Raw genomic sequence first — 12,957 nt, 5'->3', positions numbered from 1 at the left:
TAATCTCGCAATTATCAGTTGAAACTTGGAACAAAAAAAACTCTGCTCCCCCCTCGCCCCTCCGTTCAAAAATAAACTATAATGGCGTCGTGAAAATGTGAGATCAGTAACCGGAAATGTCCTAGTGATTTCACATTTTCACTCGGCAATTCCATATTTGGGTGAGCGAATTCTCGTGAGATGAAAATGTGAAAATTGACTACGCTCATCTGAGAACCGCAATAACCCCCTGGACAAACTCTGGGGATTAATACCTTATTACTATTGTTTTAATTTTTGCGAATCAACAATCGACTATCAAACATCTGGATTGCGTTATACAACACCTATAAATGAGAGAGAAACGATTGCCTCCTGTGAAATAGAATTTTGATGCAATTTTCAGTTAATGAGCAGCTGTGGAAAGTTGGATGCGCTAAGATTACACAAACTCTCGTAACTGGGGTCTGGCTACAGTCGTTTTAGTTTTTTTTTTTTAGCTTTCGAGGAGCAGTGGAGGGGGGGGGGAGTTTTTTGTTCTAAGTTATACAGACAATTGGGATATTATTAAAGGTCGGAGAAGTGCTTATTAACACCCAAAATCCACCTACAAATCATTGCGCACGAACAGCACTCAATTCGATCTCGAATTGCAGGTGTTGTCAGGGGCTGACGTTCGCGAACTCCCTTGTCAAATTTGCCATATTAATAACGACTGAATTATTGATTTACAAACGACGGAAAATCACTTACAATCACCTACACACGTCCTATAAACGATTCCGTGCAAGCAGAGCTGAATTCGATCGCAAATTGTAACTATGAGGGGCTAGCATCACGCGAATTCCCCAGTCAAATTTTTTTTATCAATAACAATTGAACTGTTGACTTAAAAATGGCGGGAAATCACTTACAAACACCTACAAACCACCTACAAACGATTAAAAACAGAATCAACTTATTCGGTTGTTAATGAGGGGCTACGTATATGGAGCTGTTGGCGGGCAAGGCTTGAAGAGAATGATTCTAACCCCTACTGCTACCAATCTGTATAAATACGAGCACCCAGCGTTAATTTAATCTCTTGGTTTTTACCTCCTGATTCGCTACTTCTTCTCGGTACAGTAGTGCAGTAAAATCCTATAGCTTCTTAATTCCCTACCATGTTACTCTGCCCAATTTATTACCGAAATTCAGTATTCTTTTCCATTCTATTATATTGAACGTCAAATTGTCGGTGTAATTCAAATTATCTGAATAAACCTAATTGAAGTTAAATAATCATATTATTTAAAATCAGTTATTTCCAAAAACCCTCATTAACAGCGCCACGAGCGCCACTCATCGATTTTTCGAGTTCCAACGTTCCGCTAAAGGTAAGGTAATTCCATCTGTCCAGGTGCCGCTGACGTATCGCGTCATATATATATTTCGTGACATCAGAGCGGAGAAATATCCTCGTTAACCTGAGCGAGAACGGGAGTACGAATCTGACTCGGAAATTTTTTAAATCGTAACTTGAATAAAGGTGTACGTCTCTAATTCAGACATTGCTAATTTCTGTGTTGACAATGATTATTATAAATAATGATGAAATAAATAAAAACACGTTATATCAAACATGGCTGATTGGTATCATCGCATTGTTGAATATTCACGGCTTCTACGATTTTAGAATTTCTTTCACTGCCCACAGGGAGCTGAGACGCATAAAAGCATACAAGTAATCCGGGAAAACCTATTCTATCAGTAAGCTTTTCGTCAATATGGCACAGCTCGATGAGGATATTTTGAAGTGACAGAAACTCGTTTATGATGTACACTGGTGGACAATGAATCTAAGACGGCTAATTTTTCACACTGGACAATCAAGCTGGCAGCACAGAAAACGTACAGCGCCATAGTCCGCCGAGCGTGAAACAAACTCAATCTCAATCTCAATAAACGTAATATAACCCACGACTGTGGAAATTAACCGTAGAATACGTGTCAATCATAGACTAGCCCCCTGACACTCGCCACTGTTCGTAAACTAAAAAATTGTACGCGTCTTGTCCCCGTTTTTTAGGTCCTCTACGTGGCGCTAGTAGACTTCTCAAACGCTCGCTGCCCTCGCTGACCGCGCGCAAGCTCATCAGGTAACTACTAGCGTCACTAGTGGTGGAAATTGGCGGCAGAATCAAGGAACATTTTGCGAACCACTTTTAGCAGCGTATGTCAGGGGGCTGTCATAGACTTATAAAGATAGACTGAGCGCTCCTATATGAGGTACTGAAGCCTTCATATAAAGGATAGAGATATGTCGGGAGTACTGCTCTCTCTTTTCAATCGGTTTCATACCGGGAGACAAGGGCGTAGTGGAAATGGAACAGCTATACATATAGGCGCATAATTTCGCTTCATTCTCCTCTACCGCCTCGATCCCCGCCACAAATATCGTCAAAGAGAGAAAGGAGTACTCCCGGTATATTTCTGTCCTTTAAATGTTTGCTTCAAGCGGTTCATAAGAGCGCTCAGTCTATCTTTTATAAGTCTATGGTGTCAATCCAATAAGTCATTATCCCCGCGGTATTCCAGGGTTAGATTCAAGGGTCATGGGTTATGTTATGTATATTGAGATTCAGTTTGTTTCGCGCTCGGCCCACTATGGCGTTGTAGGTTTTTCTGTGTTGCCAACATAACTTTTTGGTGTCAAAAATTAGCTGTCTCAGATTCATTGTCCGCAAGTTTACAATAACATAGAAATTATCATTATTGGTCGGGTCCAACGGAACAGGCCAATTAAATTAATGAGCTTAGCTTAACGCTGAACTTCCAAAAGCGTGGTAAGTGCTTATGACGTCACGAAATGTATATTCACAAGACAAGACAACGGCACCTTAACCCTTAATATTTCGGTTTTCCGGTTTAATCCGAAAAGCGCAATTGAATGTCCACGATCCATTGCATTTTGATGCTTAATTGGTACATGGTCACCCAGAAGTCAGAATTATTGACTGTGCGTCTAGCTGTACATACTTGCGCGTTTGAATCTAGTGTCTAGCATCCGGAAATCATCGTGGAGTGCCATGACGTCGTAGTAAGGCTTAAAGCATATAATTTTCAAAATATGGTCAAAGTCTGGATGCAAATAAGGGTATATAAAATAACCGACGCAGCACTAATTGATACCAAGTTGAGTGATGAAATTGAATGTTCAGTTACACAGTTACACTCATTGTATCTTAAATTATAGTCAGTTGGGCAACTATGTTTCACAGCGCCACCACTAATTGCAGCCAAAACCGGCTCACTTCTTGTAACTCCAGGATATCCCTCCTTCTATACGCTCAGTAGTGGAATGACTTGACTATGCGGTCTGGTAATCAGGGGGAGTTCACTCTTTACCCCCACTCCAAGCAATTTTGGCAGGCTGCAGGAGTAAGGCGCGACAAGTTACGAAAACAAAATTCTACTAGAAGTGAATATTTTAGAGTGGTAGAACTGCTAATAATAATAATGTGCACATGTGCAGCCGGAAAATAATATTCCACCATTCTTGTATCCTATGTTACTGCGATTACATAATCACATTACTCGGTAGAGGGCGCTCTTAACATCCTAAGTAATGCTGACATGTTACTATACTCTAGCAAGAAATAACTATAGAAATATAGTAACTGCGAATTTTTCAATATTGTGTTGGTACAGTGTACTCCTGCAGCCTGCCAAAATTCGGTCCCATCTAAAAGCATTGAGTGAACTCCCCCTGCTGGTAATCACTTATTTCACGATCTTACTAATCAACAATGAGTTCAACAGCTGTGACGAAGGTATTCATTACCATTACAATCTTTACGAAACATTAATTTGAAATCACAATAAGTTTTTCTTAGAATTACTATCGTATGAATTTCAGTACCCAATGTACTAATATTGTAAGATGGTATGGTATGCATAACCACTGCAATATATGTAGCGATATTTGGTACAGTTATACTGAAATGTAAGGCTAATGGAATGTTGTTCGCGCTAGAAGTAATTCGACAACAGAATTTCGTAATTGTATAATAATATTTAGAATTTCGTAAGTCACTCCACAATTATAATTGTAGGTATGTAGTCATGGTAATCATATACTTCATATGTTTGGTTTTGTATTGATTGCCATATACAGACCCTTAGATTAATTCTGAAACATTTCAGTCCACTGTTGAAATGGATTCGAGTTATTTTTCATGACAGTTATTACAAGCCGTGTGTTCATTTTTCCCAGTGTCTGGCTTCGCAGCTGTAGTCATCCCGACATCTCCCTTCTGATACATTTGATTTTAGAAATATATTAATTCTCTAAAATTACTTTCCGTAATATCACCTCAGGGATGTATTCCCATGGAGGAATAAGTTCCTGTTTTATTTTGTATTCTATTCATTGTCGCATTGCAACTCCTTGCCTATTAATTCTGCCTTATTTATTTACCCCGTCTTGTTTATTTTCCTTGCGTTCATGAGCCGTATTTTGTCTCTATGAAGCGGCACAGTCTTATTGCCTGCATCGCGGTTCTTGCATGTATGTAGGTGAAAAAATGTGCATTAGAGTTTGTTTTGCACGTTAAACAAGTAATAATAGTCTACCTTGGTGGCCTGGAATGTGTTTGAATCAATCCAAGGATCAGTACATATACCATAAATTTAAAAAATGTTGGATTTATGAATTTTAATTTTGCAATATGTGCAGTACTTGATCATTTTACTAATACTCTTTGATCCTTCGTGTCCAGCCTGGCGCAGTACCTTCGGTACAAGAATACAGCATCAGAGTTCCAAAGTAAGTCTATTGTTTCCTTTACTAAGTTTGCCTGAGTGACATTAATTATACTCTAATTTTGACTTCAGCCTGTGACTGATTATACATTATCAAATTTAAAATAAACAAATACTTAATGTTCCAATATTGTGAACTTTGTGTTACACAATTTTGTATCTTACATTTTGCTACATTAGAAGTATGTACCCCATACCATCATGAAAGATCCTATTACAGATTTGTATTAATCAGTATTTCGATCCTTTTTGCCACAGGAACAGTAAAAAAAAGCACAATGTCATGCGATTTAATGCAACACTCAATGTTGACTTTTCAAAATGGTCGCAAGTCAAGATGGAGCGTGAAAATAACATGAAAGAGTATAAAGGAATGGATGAGGAGATGCCAAAGTTTGGAGCAGGATCCGAGTTTGGTCGCGACGCAAGAGAAGAAGCAAGGCGAAAAAAGTTTGGAATAACAAGTAGAAAATACAAACCAGAAGATCAGCCTTGGATTCTTAAATCAGGAGGTAAAACAGGCAAGAAGTTCAAAGGAATTCGAGAGGGTGGAGTCAGTGAGAATGCAGCATACTATGTTTTCACTCATGCACCCGATGGTGCCATTGAAGCATTTCCTTTGCATGAATGGTAAGTTCACAAAGTATATAAATTCGTAAAAAAATTGATAGCTTATTCTTAGTTTTTCAGTGAAATTTTCAACCTACTGTATAAAAAATTTAGTCTATCTATTATAGAATCTTGGTGATCGGTCAATTAAGTAAACATATTTTTAGTTAACGTTTCGACCCGGATATGGGCCCTCCTCAGAACGATTTATTTATTTAACTGTCAAGAACAACAAAAAAATTTTTTTTATAAAATAAATAATAATACTAGAAGTAATCAGACATTAAATATTGTAAAAATACGTTTACTTAATTGACCGATCACCAAGATTCTATAATAGATTATATACGAGGTCGAGAATTCTTATTCATCATAAAAAATTTAGACCTTAGAGACTAAACATAAGCATTTTCACTCAAGCTAGCAGCTAGTGTTTAGCAATATCGTTACAAGAGAGTGTCTCAATAACATTATCAATGCAAGAGGTATTTTTCTTCTATGAAGATTATTTCTAAGGAAATTAATAATGGTTGTTAACGACACAAATTATCAGCTATTTGCTGTCTCTGATACCATCAACATTATTTCGGTGTCCTTACTATATATAACTAGTGAATAAATATTCTCGATTATAAATATTACGTTTACCATGATAGACGTTAAAAACTTGGTAATTGCGCATATGGTATTAGTTGCAGAAGCACTAAACTAGGTGAAAAAAATTTTTACTGTCACATCTCAATTTTTGTTCAATTTCGTGAGAAAAATTAGCTCATTCAAATTATAGGTATAATTTCCAGCCAATACAAAGATATAAAGCTTTGAGTGCTGAAGAAGCTGAGCAAGAGTTTAGTAGGCGGAATAGAGTCATTAATTACTTTTCATTAATGATGCGAAAGAGAATGCGAAACGACGACGAAGGCGCCGAAGATGATCCAGAATTATCTGAAGGTGGTAAAGGAAAAAAACTTGGTAAAAAAGAAAAGGAATTGAAAATATCAGAAATGGATGAATGGATGGATAGTGACGATGATGATTCGAGTTCTGACGAAGACAAGGAGAAAAAGAATTCTGAAGAAGAAGAGGATGATAAAAAAAAGAAAAAAAAAGCTAAGGGTCAGTTTACTTACATTTGATAGTTCTTCATTGATATGTTGACTGAAGAATTACAAAGAACTGCAAATTTTGGAAGGAGCTGCGTGATAAGTTTTGGGCCTGAGCAGGCAGGCGTGAAAGTAATTCTACAACTTGTTATATGAGATGATTATGTAAATTCAGTTTCAAATAGCAGAATATTGCAATATTACTCATGAATTTCAACTTCTCCAGCCAACATACTTGACTCATAGATCTCATAAGAGACTTTGTTTTTCTTCAGACAACTACTCATATAGGTGAGATGCAATAAATTATTACATAATCGTGCTAATAGATTACTTTATGTATTTTATTCAGAAGTAGACTTCGAGTTTTAATTACTACACTGTTTCAACATTAATCTTTTCTTTCACTGGCTTGAACGCAATTACAGATGATGTTGGTATGGTCAATTGAATTTGGAGTGAACCATACTTTTTGTTGTAGAGGAAGCACAAAAAAAGAAGAAAAAGAAGAAGAAGGGGTCGGATGACGAAGCATTTGAAGAAAGTGACGATGGAGATGAAGAGGGGAGAGAGTGTGATTATATATCTGACTCTTCAGATTCTGAATCAGAATTGGAACAACAAAAGGAAATAAAATCTGTGGCTGAAGAAGATGCTCTACGAAAGCTTCTTGCTTCAGATGAGGATAGTCAAGGGGAGGAGAATGAGGAGGAAAAGAAGGATGGAGAAGATGACAAAGATGATGATGAGGACAACAAAGACAAAGATGAGAAGGTAAAACGAAATAATCATACAGGGGGGTTTTATCTTAATCACCCTAGGTCAATATCTCAGAGGCAAGTGGAGATATGAAGAAATGGTCAGTACAAAAGTCTTTATGGTTCGAAAGAGAAAGGAATGTGGCAGAATCACATTTATTACAAGTGGTGCCACCAACAGATAGGTAAAACTCAACTTCGTTATTTTTTTAATGGAATTCTAATTTTTTTCTCCTTGAATCTTAAAATGTATTAAATTCTGCATTACAAAGTGCTGGATTACATATAACCCAAATTTCATGGATTATAAGATATGAACCAATCAAAGTGCAATGGGGGAACCTCATCATAGTACCAGTAATACATCGGTACCATAGAAAAACTCCAGTACCCACGAATTGAAGTCCAAAAGGGGGTCAGATTCATATTTTACACGAAATCGCAGTGATTTGATGGAGGAAAACTAGTTTCTTTTCTTCTTTTTTGATTAATTGGTAATTGATTAAAAAAAAAAAAAGCGAAAACTTGATTTCAAAAACCTTTTCCATAGAAACAAACTTTATGTTGGATTGTGAAATTAACTTCTACATATTTTTATATTGGGCCAACTGATGCATTTGTATACTTTTTCGTTCAATTCATTTTTGTTCATTTCGAAATCATATCTTTACCCAGCGCCGTGCCTAGAGGTGGGACAAAGGATCAGCCGCCCCAGGCGCCGTGCCGTGGAGGTGGCATTCGGGTGAATTTGTTTTTCATAAAATCAAAAAATATGGTATGTATAATAAACTTGAGAATGGTTATCCTTGCGTATTTGTCATGGTTTTGCTGTCACCAGCGTAACAGAATTTGGTGTGGAAATGACAATGTTAAATGTGTGGCAACATGCACCACTTACTACTTCAGTGTCTCACCCCGCACATTCAGCATAGGTCCCGCGCGCACGACCACAAACGCGTGACAAACCACCGAGTCGATCATTTATTATTTGTTAATTTTCATTTAACCTGTTGTGTACACACCCCCAAATAAAATCACAAAAGGCACGCAGGGCGGGTGCCACCCCATAATATTTATAAAACGTTATTTTCAATATTTTTTGCTTAATATTTAACTACAAACTCTCAACATACAACACTTCAAAATTAAATTTTTTTCCATTGGGCGAACATAACAAAATCATGTAGTATATTTTAAAGTTGGAAGTGCTTGACTTTGATAAAACTGTGAAATCTTAAAAATATATTCCACGAAATGAAAATATGCGAAAATTTCCATTTTTCCTCAGAAATAGCGTAATATGAGCCATTTATTTGGCATGGGGTGGTTCACACCCCAGATGTCCACAACAGGTTAGAATCTATAGTCAATTCTGAACAGTACCTCGAATTTTTTTAGATTCTATTCAGATTTTTTATTCAAATGGTTATTATTTATAAATATTGAAAGTGATTTAGAAAAGGACCTTTTTTAAAATTCTCCACAAGTTCTAAAAAATTGTATTTTTTTCGAAACATACCAAGCCAGGCCTGTGATAGGCCGATTAAAAAAAAAAAATTTAAAGAATGTTTTTGATAAAAATTCTCGGTACTTCTATTTTTCACTTACAGCATATCTAGAACAGTTTCATTAGGAAGTTGATAAAAAAAAAATTGAACATACCAAAAAAAATAGAAAAAAATCACCCCATAATGGAACTGGAATAGAAATGTTCTAAGTGAGAAATAGATGTTTTGAGCATTTTTCAGTAATTTTCAGACCGTTCTAACAATATTCTAATTGCTGAAAAACATCAAAAGTGTGGAAAAAAAAAATTGAAAAAATAATTGGCCCATCATGGGCCCGGTCTTGAAATATTTGGAAAAGAAAATACAGTTTTGAGAATTTTTTGAAAATTCTAAATAAGGTCTTTGTCAAAATCACTAAATATTTATAAATAATTAACCAGTTGAATAAAAAATCTGAAAGAATTGAGGGTAATGTTTCAGAGTTGAGACAATAACAGAAAAAATCAAAAACGGTGAGGGTCAGACGTTAGTTAGGTTCGCATGGAATTCTCGACATATACGTATATTTGTATTGAAAAAAGCGGTTTCCCTCAGCCTGCTCCAGGCGCCCCGAGAGCTAGGCATGGCGCCGTCTTTACTCACTACTTCCATCTACCTTCCACCCCACCTAAACTCGTGCAAACCTGCGTCATTCGCTCAACAAACAGGGTAGAGTTGCTCTTCATCCAATCACTGTGATTTCGTGTAAAAAGATAAGTTGACCCTTTTTGGTATTAATACTTGGGAACATAAGATTTTCTATGGTATCGAGGAGTTACCGCATTCTCAAGGGGGCCTTCTCTGTATCACTTTGTCTGGCTCATATCTCATAACCCATTAAGTTTGGGCCATATGTATTAGACTGGGCTAAAAAAAACGAAGAATTTTTTTTTTAATGGTATTGTAAAAACATTGTTCATGACGACAAATAAAAATTATCCCGAAAGTTTGAGCCCTTAATATTAATATTAAGGGGTGTATCGTTACAGCTATTGATTTTTTAACAGTTACCGCATTTTTTTACCCAAAATCCGTCAATTATCAAGCTGAAAAATTTTGTCAATCCATATTTTTGAAGGAAATTAAATTTCCTACAAAAAAGCTCTTCTACTAAATTGACGTAGATCAAGCCGTTTCCTCGTAATCGTGCCTTAAACATTGACTTGTTTGTTCAAATTTTTGTTTGAATTTTTGATTTTTGTAATTACCAGAAAAATCAATATTTTCATAGATCAAACCATTATTTTTGTGGGAAATTTGATGCTCTACAAAAAAGGTCTCTTAACATTTTTCATGAAATTCACTCCTTTAAAAGTTATTCGACATTGAAATTACTTTTGAATACAATTTCAATGTCGAATAACTTTTAAACGAGTGAATTTCATGAAAAATGTTAAGAGACCTTTTTTGTAGAGCATCAAATTTCGCACAAAAATAATGGTTTGATCTATGAAAATATTGATTTTTCTGGTAATTACAAAAATCAAAAATTCAAACAAAAATTTGAAAAAACAACTCAATGTTTAAGGCACGATTACGAGGAAACGGCTTGATCTACGTCAATTTAGGAGAGCTTTTTTGTAGGAAATTTAATTTCCTTCAAAAATATGGATTGATAAAATTTTTCAGATTGATAATTGACGGATTTTGGGTAAAAAAATGCGGTAACTGTTAAAAAATCAATAGCTGTAACGATACACCCCTTAATATTAATATTAAGGGCTCAAAATTGCAGGATAATTTTTATTTGTCGTCATGAACAATGTTTTTACAGTACCATTAAAAAAAAAAATTCTTCGTTTTTTTTGGCCCAGTCTAATATGTATGCCAGCACTTTTTGAAGCAAAATCTGTTGCAATTTCATATTCTTTGGGAATAAATATACCATTCTATTAACAAAAAAACCTAAGGTGAATCCCACCTGTTATTAGTGTCTCAACTTGCAACAAATGAGATACAGACAAATTCGTTGCTCCTTCAAACCCTAAAGATATTGTATTGAATGTTTCTTCATATCTCATCTTGCTTCTGAATCATTGGTCTTGGTTAATTAAAACAATTAATCCAGGGTATATTTATGTGTCTAAAGGTGTTTTGAAAGTAAATTGATATGTGAGAAAAGTTGACCATAAAAAAAAAATGTACATATGCTTCCAAGTGCAGAGAAAAAAATATGATTTTTTTCTATTAGGAAAAAGACAACAAACTCAATAAGGAGTCCGATAAAAAAAAAGATAAGAAGAAAAAAAAGAAGCAATCAAAAAAAAAAGACGTAAAAAAATCTGGAATTGGAAAAGATTCATCAAGTGACTTCTCAAGTGATTCTGGATCCGACTCTGACATACCTAGAGAAAAAGACAGTAAAAAACCAAATAGTGCACAGAGTTCAAGGTCTGTGACTCCTGTCCTTCCTGGAGTCTCAGCTGATTGTTTTAAACGAAAACAATCAGGCTCACCAGATCTGTCACAGTCGAAAAAAATCAAATTAGATAATTTCAACTCTGCCCCAGTGACATCATACTTTCCGGGAGCCAGGTAAGTTGTTCCATTTAACGCTTAGAATAAAGAAGGTATATGAAAATTGAAAAGGTATCACAAAAGACCAAAAGTTTATAAAATCGTATTATTACAGTTCACATCATGTAGAATAAAGTTCAAATTCTCTATTCAATTTCCGATAAATAATATTTAAAAATTTTTCTCTTCTAATTCCAAAAAACGACAGATGAAACTTATGAATTTAATCATATAAGATACACATACATGTAATTCGTAATTACTTACAGTGAGTCTGGTATAACGGAGGATGCTGTCAGACGTTATCTGATGCGCAAACCAATGACAACCACTGAGCTTCTACAGAAATTCAAGTCCAAGAAAACGGGTTTGACCTCAGAGCAATTGGTTAACGTCATGACACAGATATTGAAGAAAATAAATCCTGTTAAACAAACTATTAAAAATAAAATGTATCTGTCAATTAAGGCACAACATAATTGATGTCCAAACAGAACATCTAGTTAGCTACTGTATTTGAATAAATTGCAATGTCACCTTAATTCGTTTAAATGCATTGTTGCACATTTTAATAATACATACCACAAATTTGCTATTGTATTTTTCGGGGATAAAATTAGTCAAACATTCACACTTCTCGTTATAATAAAATGCTTGTACTTCAAAATTGTGCATGTATGTACAGATGTATACACAGGGTGTCTCAAAAGTTCCAGAATGGCTGAATAACTTGAAAACTTTGAGTCAGTGAAAAAAACGTCAGTTACTAAGGTTGGAGGATTTTTCCCTGGCTATTGTCGTGACTTTGGATTTGACCTTGACAATGACCTTCAAGGTCAAGTCGATTTTCTCAAATGGGACCCACATTGTTGATCCCGGAAATAAAAAGAGCAAAAGTCTATGATCAGATATGACATCAGGCACTGTAAATTTTGAGCTCTCAAGGTCGAACGCTAGGTTTAGACTAAGGATGTGAATTGTGCCGGCTAAAGCATAATATTACTCATGAAAATTGGAGAGGTCAGCGTTATATGTTCAGCGGTATAGGTCACCGTGAGGTCAAGGTCGAAAGTCAGGGCCATTTCGAGATTAACTTGAAAATTTGAAATGGAAACACCAGACTACTCTGGTCACCTATACGCCTCTTGGATATCATGGCGAAACGACGGCAGCGCCACCTGTCGGTTAACGGCGGCAACTCGAGGACGTTGTTTTCATACCAGTTAACATGATTCACATATAAATCACTGCACGTTTTAAATTATTGTTTTATTTAGTGCAATACGATATTAAAAGTGATATTATGAGCCATACTATCATCAAATGTGGATTTACTGAAATTTTATTTGTGCATGATTCGAGAGTGAGGGTTCTCACGAGACGCCACCATCTGATGGTTTCATTTAAATTCACAGAGTTAGATCTAATATAGAATAAAAAGTAGGTTCATTTGCTCTTTTGATAAAGATTATTGTTGTCATTGACAAATACTCCAGTAGAGGTCTACCCCTTTCGTTGATTTCTACATTATCCCACAGGTCTGGTGAGCATTACTATCGCATCCACCCAAGAGTGTCCATGTTCTCTCTCTGCAGTATGCGACCAATCCTTTGACTTCTGCTGTTGGAGCATCCCTAGCAT

At 35.7% G+C, this 12,957-nt stretch overlaps 1 protein-coding gene across 4 annotated transcripts; it reads left to right on the top strand.

Annotated features, from left to right (window-relative positions):
- Positions 1-3,247: 3,247 nt before the first annotated feature.
- LOC124298027 (general transcription factor IIF subunit 1) lies at positions 3,248-11,858 on the top strand. Of its 4 annotated transcripts, XM_046749578.1 has the most exons (8): positions 3,254-3,340; positions 3,734-3,791; positions 4,740-4,786; positions 5,041-5,412; positions 6,179-6,507; positions 6,976-7,268; positions 10,991-11,334; positions 11,586-11,858. In XM_046749578.1, exons 2-8 carry the CDS (start codon positions 3,768-3,770, stop codon positions 11,797-11,799), a joined length of 1,623 nt encoding a protein of 540 aa, XP_046605534.1. In that variant the 5' UTR covers positions 3,254-3,340; positions 3,734-3,767; the 3' UTR covers positions 11,800-11,858. The 4 variants fall into 4 exon arrangements, with proteins under 4 accessions (XP_046605537.1, XP_046605534.1, XP_046605535.1 ...); XM_046749581.1 differs by lacking the exons at positions 10,991-11,334; positions 11,586-11,858 and adding an exon at positions 7,928-8,021 and having other exon boundaries at positions 3,248-3,340; XM_046749579.1 differs by lacking the exons at positions 3,254-3,340; positions 3,734-3,791 and adding an exon at positions 3,806-3,909.
- The last annotated feature ends 1,099 nt before the right edge of the window (positions 11,859-12,957 follow it).

Source organism: Neodiprion virginianus, chromosome 2 (assembly GCF_021901495.1).
Source record: "Neodiprion virginianus isolate iyNeoVirg1 chromosome 2, iyNeoVirg1.1, whole genome shotgun sequence".
Taxonomy (NCBI): domain Eukaryota; kingdom Metazoa; phylum Arthropoda; class Insecta; order Hymenoptera; family Diprionidae; genus Neodiprion; species Neodiprion virginianus.
This window is presented reverse-complemented; position numbering and strand designations above follow the sequence as displayed.

Bases quoted from the DNA above. Each gene is read 5' to 3' on its own strand.
- LOC124298027 (XM_046749578.1), top strand. From the start codon at position 3,768: ATGAGTTCAACAGCTGTGACGAAG. The intron at 6,508-6,975 runs GTCAGTTTACTT...TTTTTGTTGTAG, and splicing joins AAAGAAAAAAAAAGCTAAGG to AGGAAGCACAAAAAAAGAAG. The intron at 11,335-11,585 runs GTAAGTTGTTCC...AATTACTTACAG, and splicing joins TCATACTTTCCGGGAGCCAG to TGAGTCTGGTATAACGGAGG.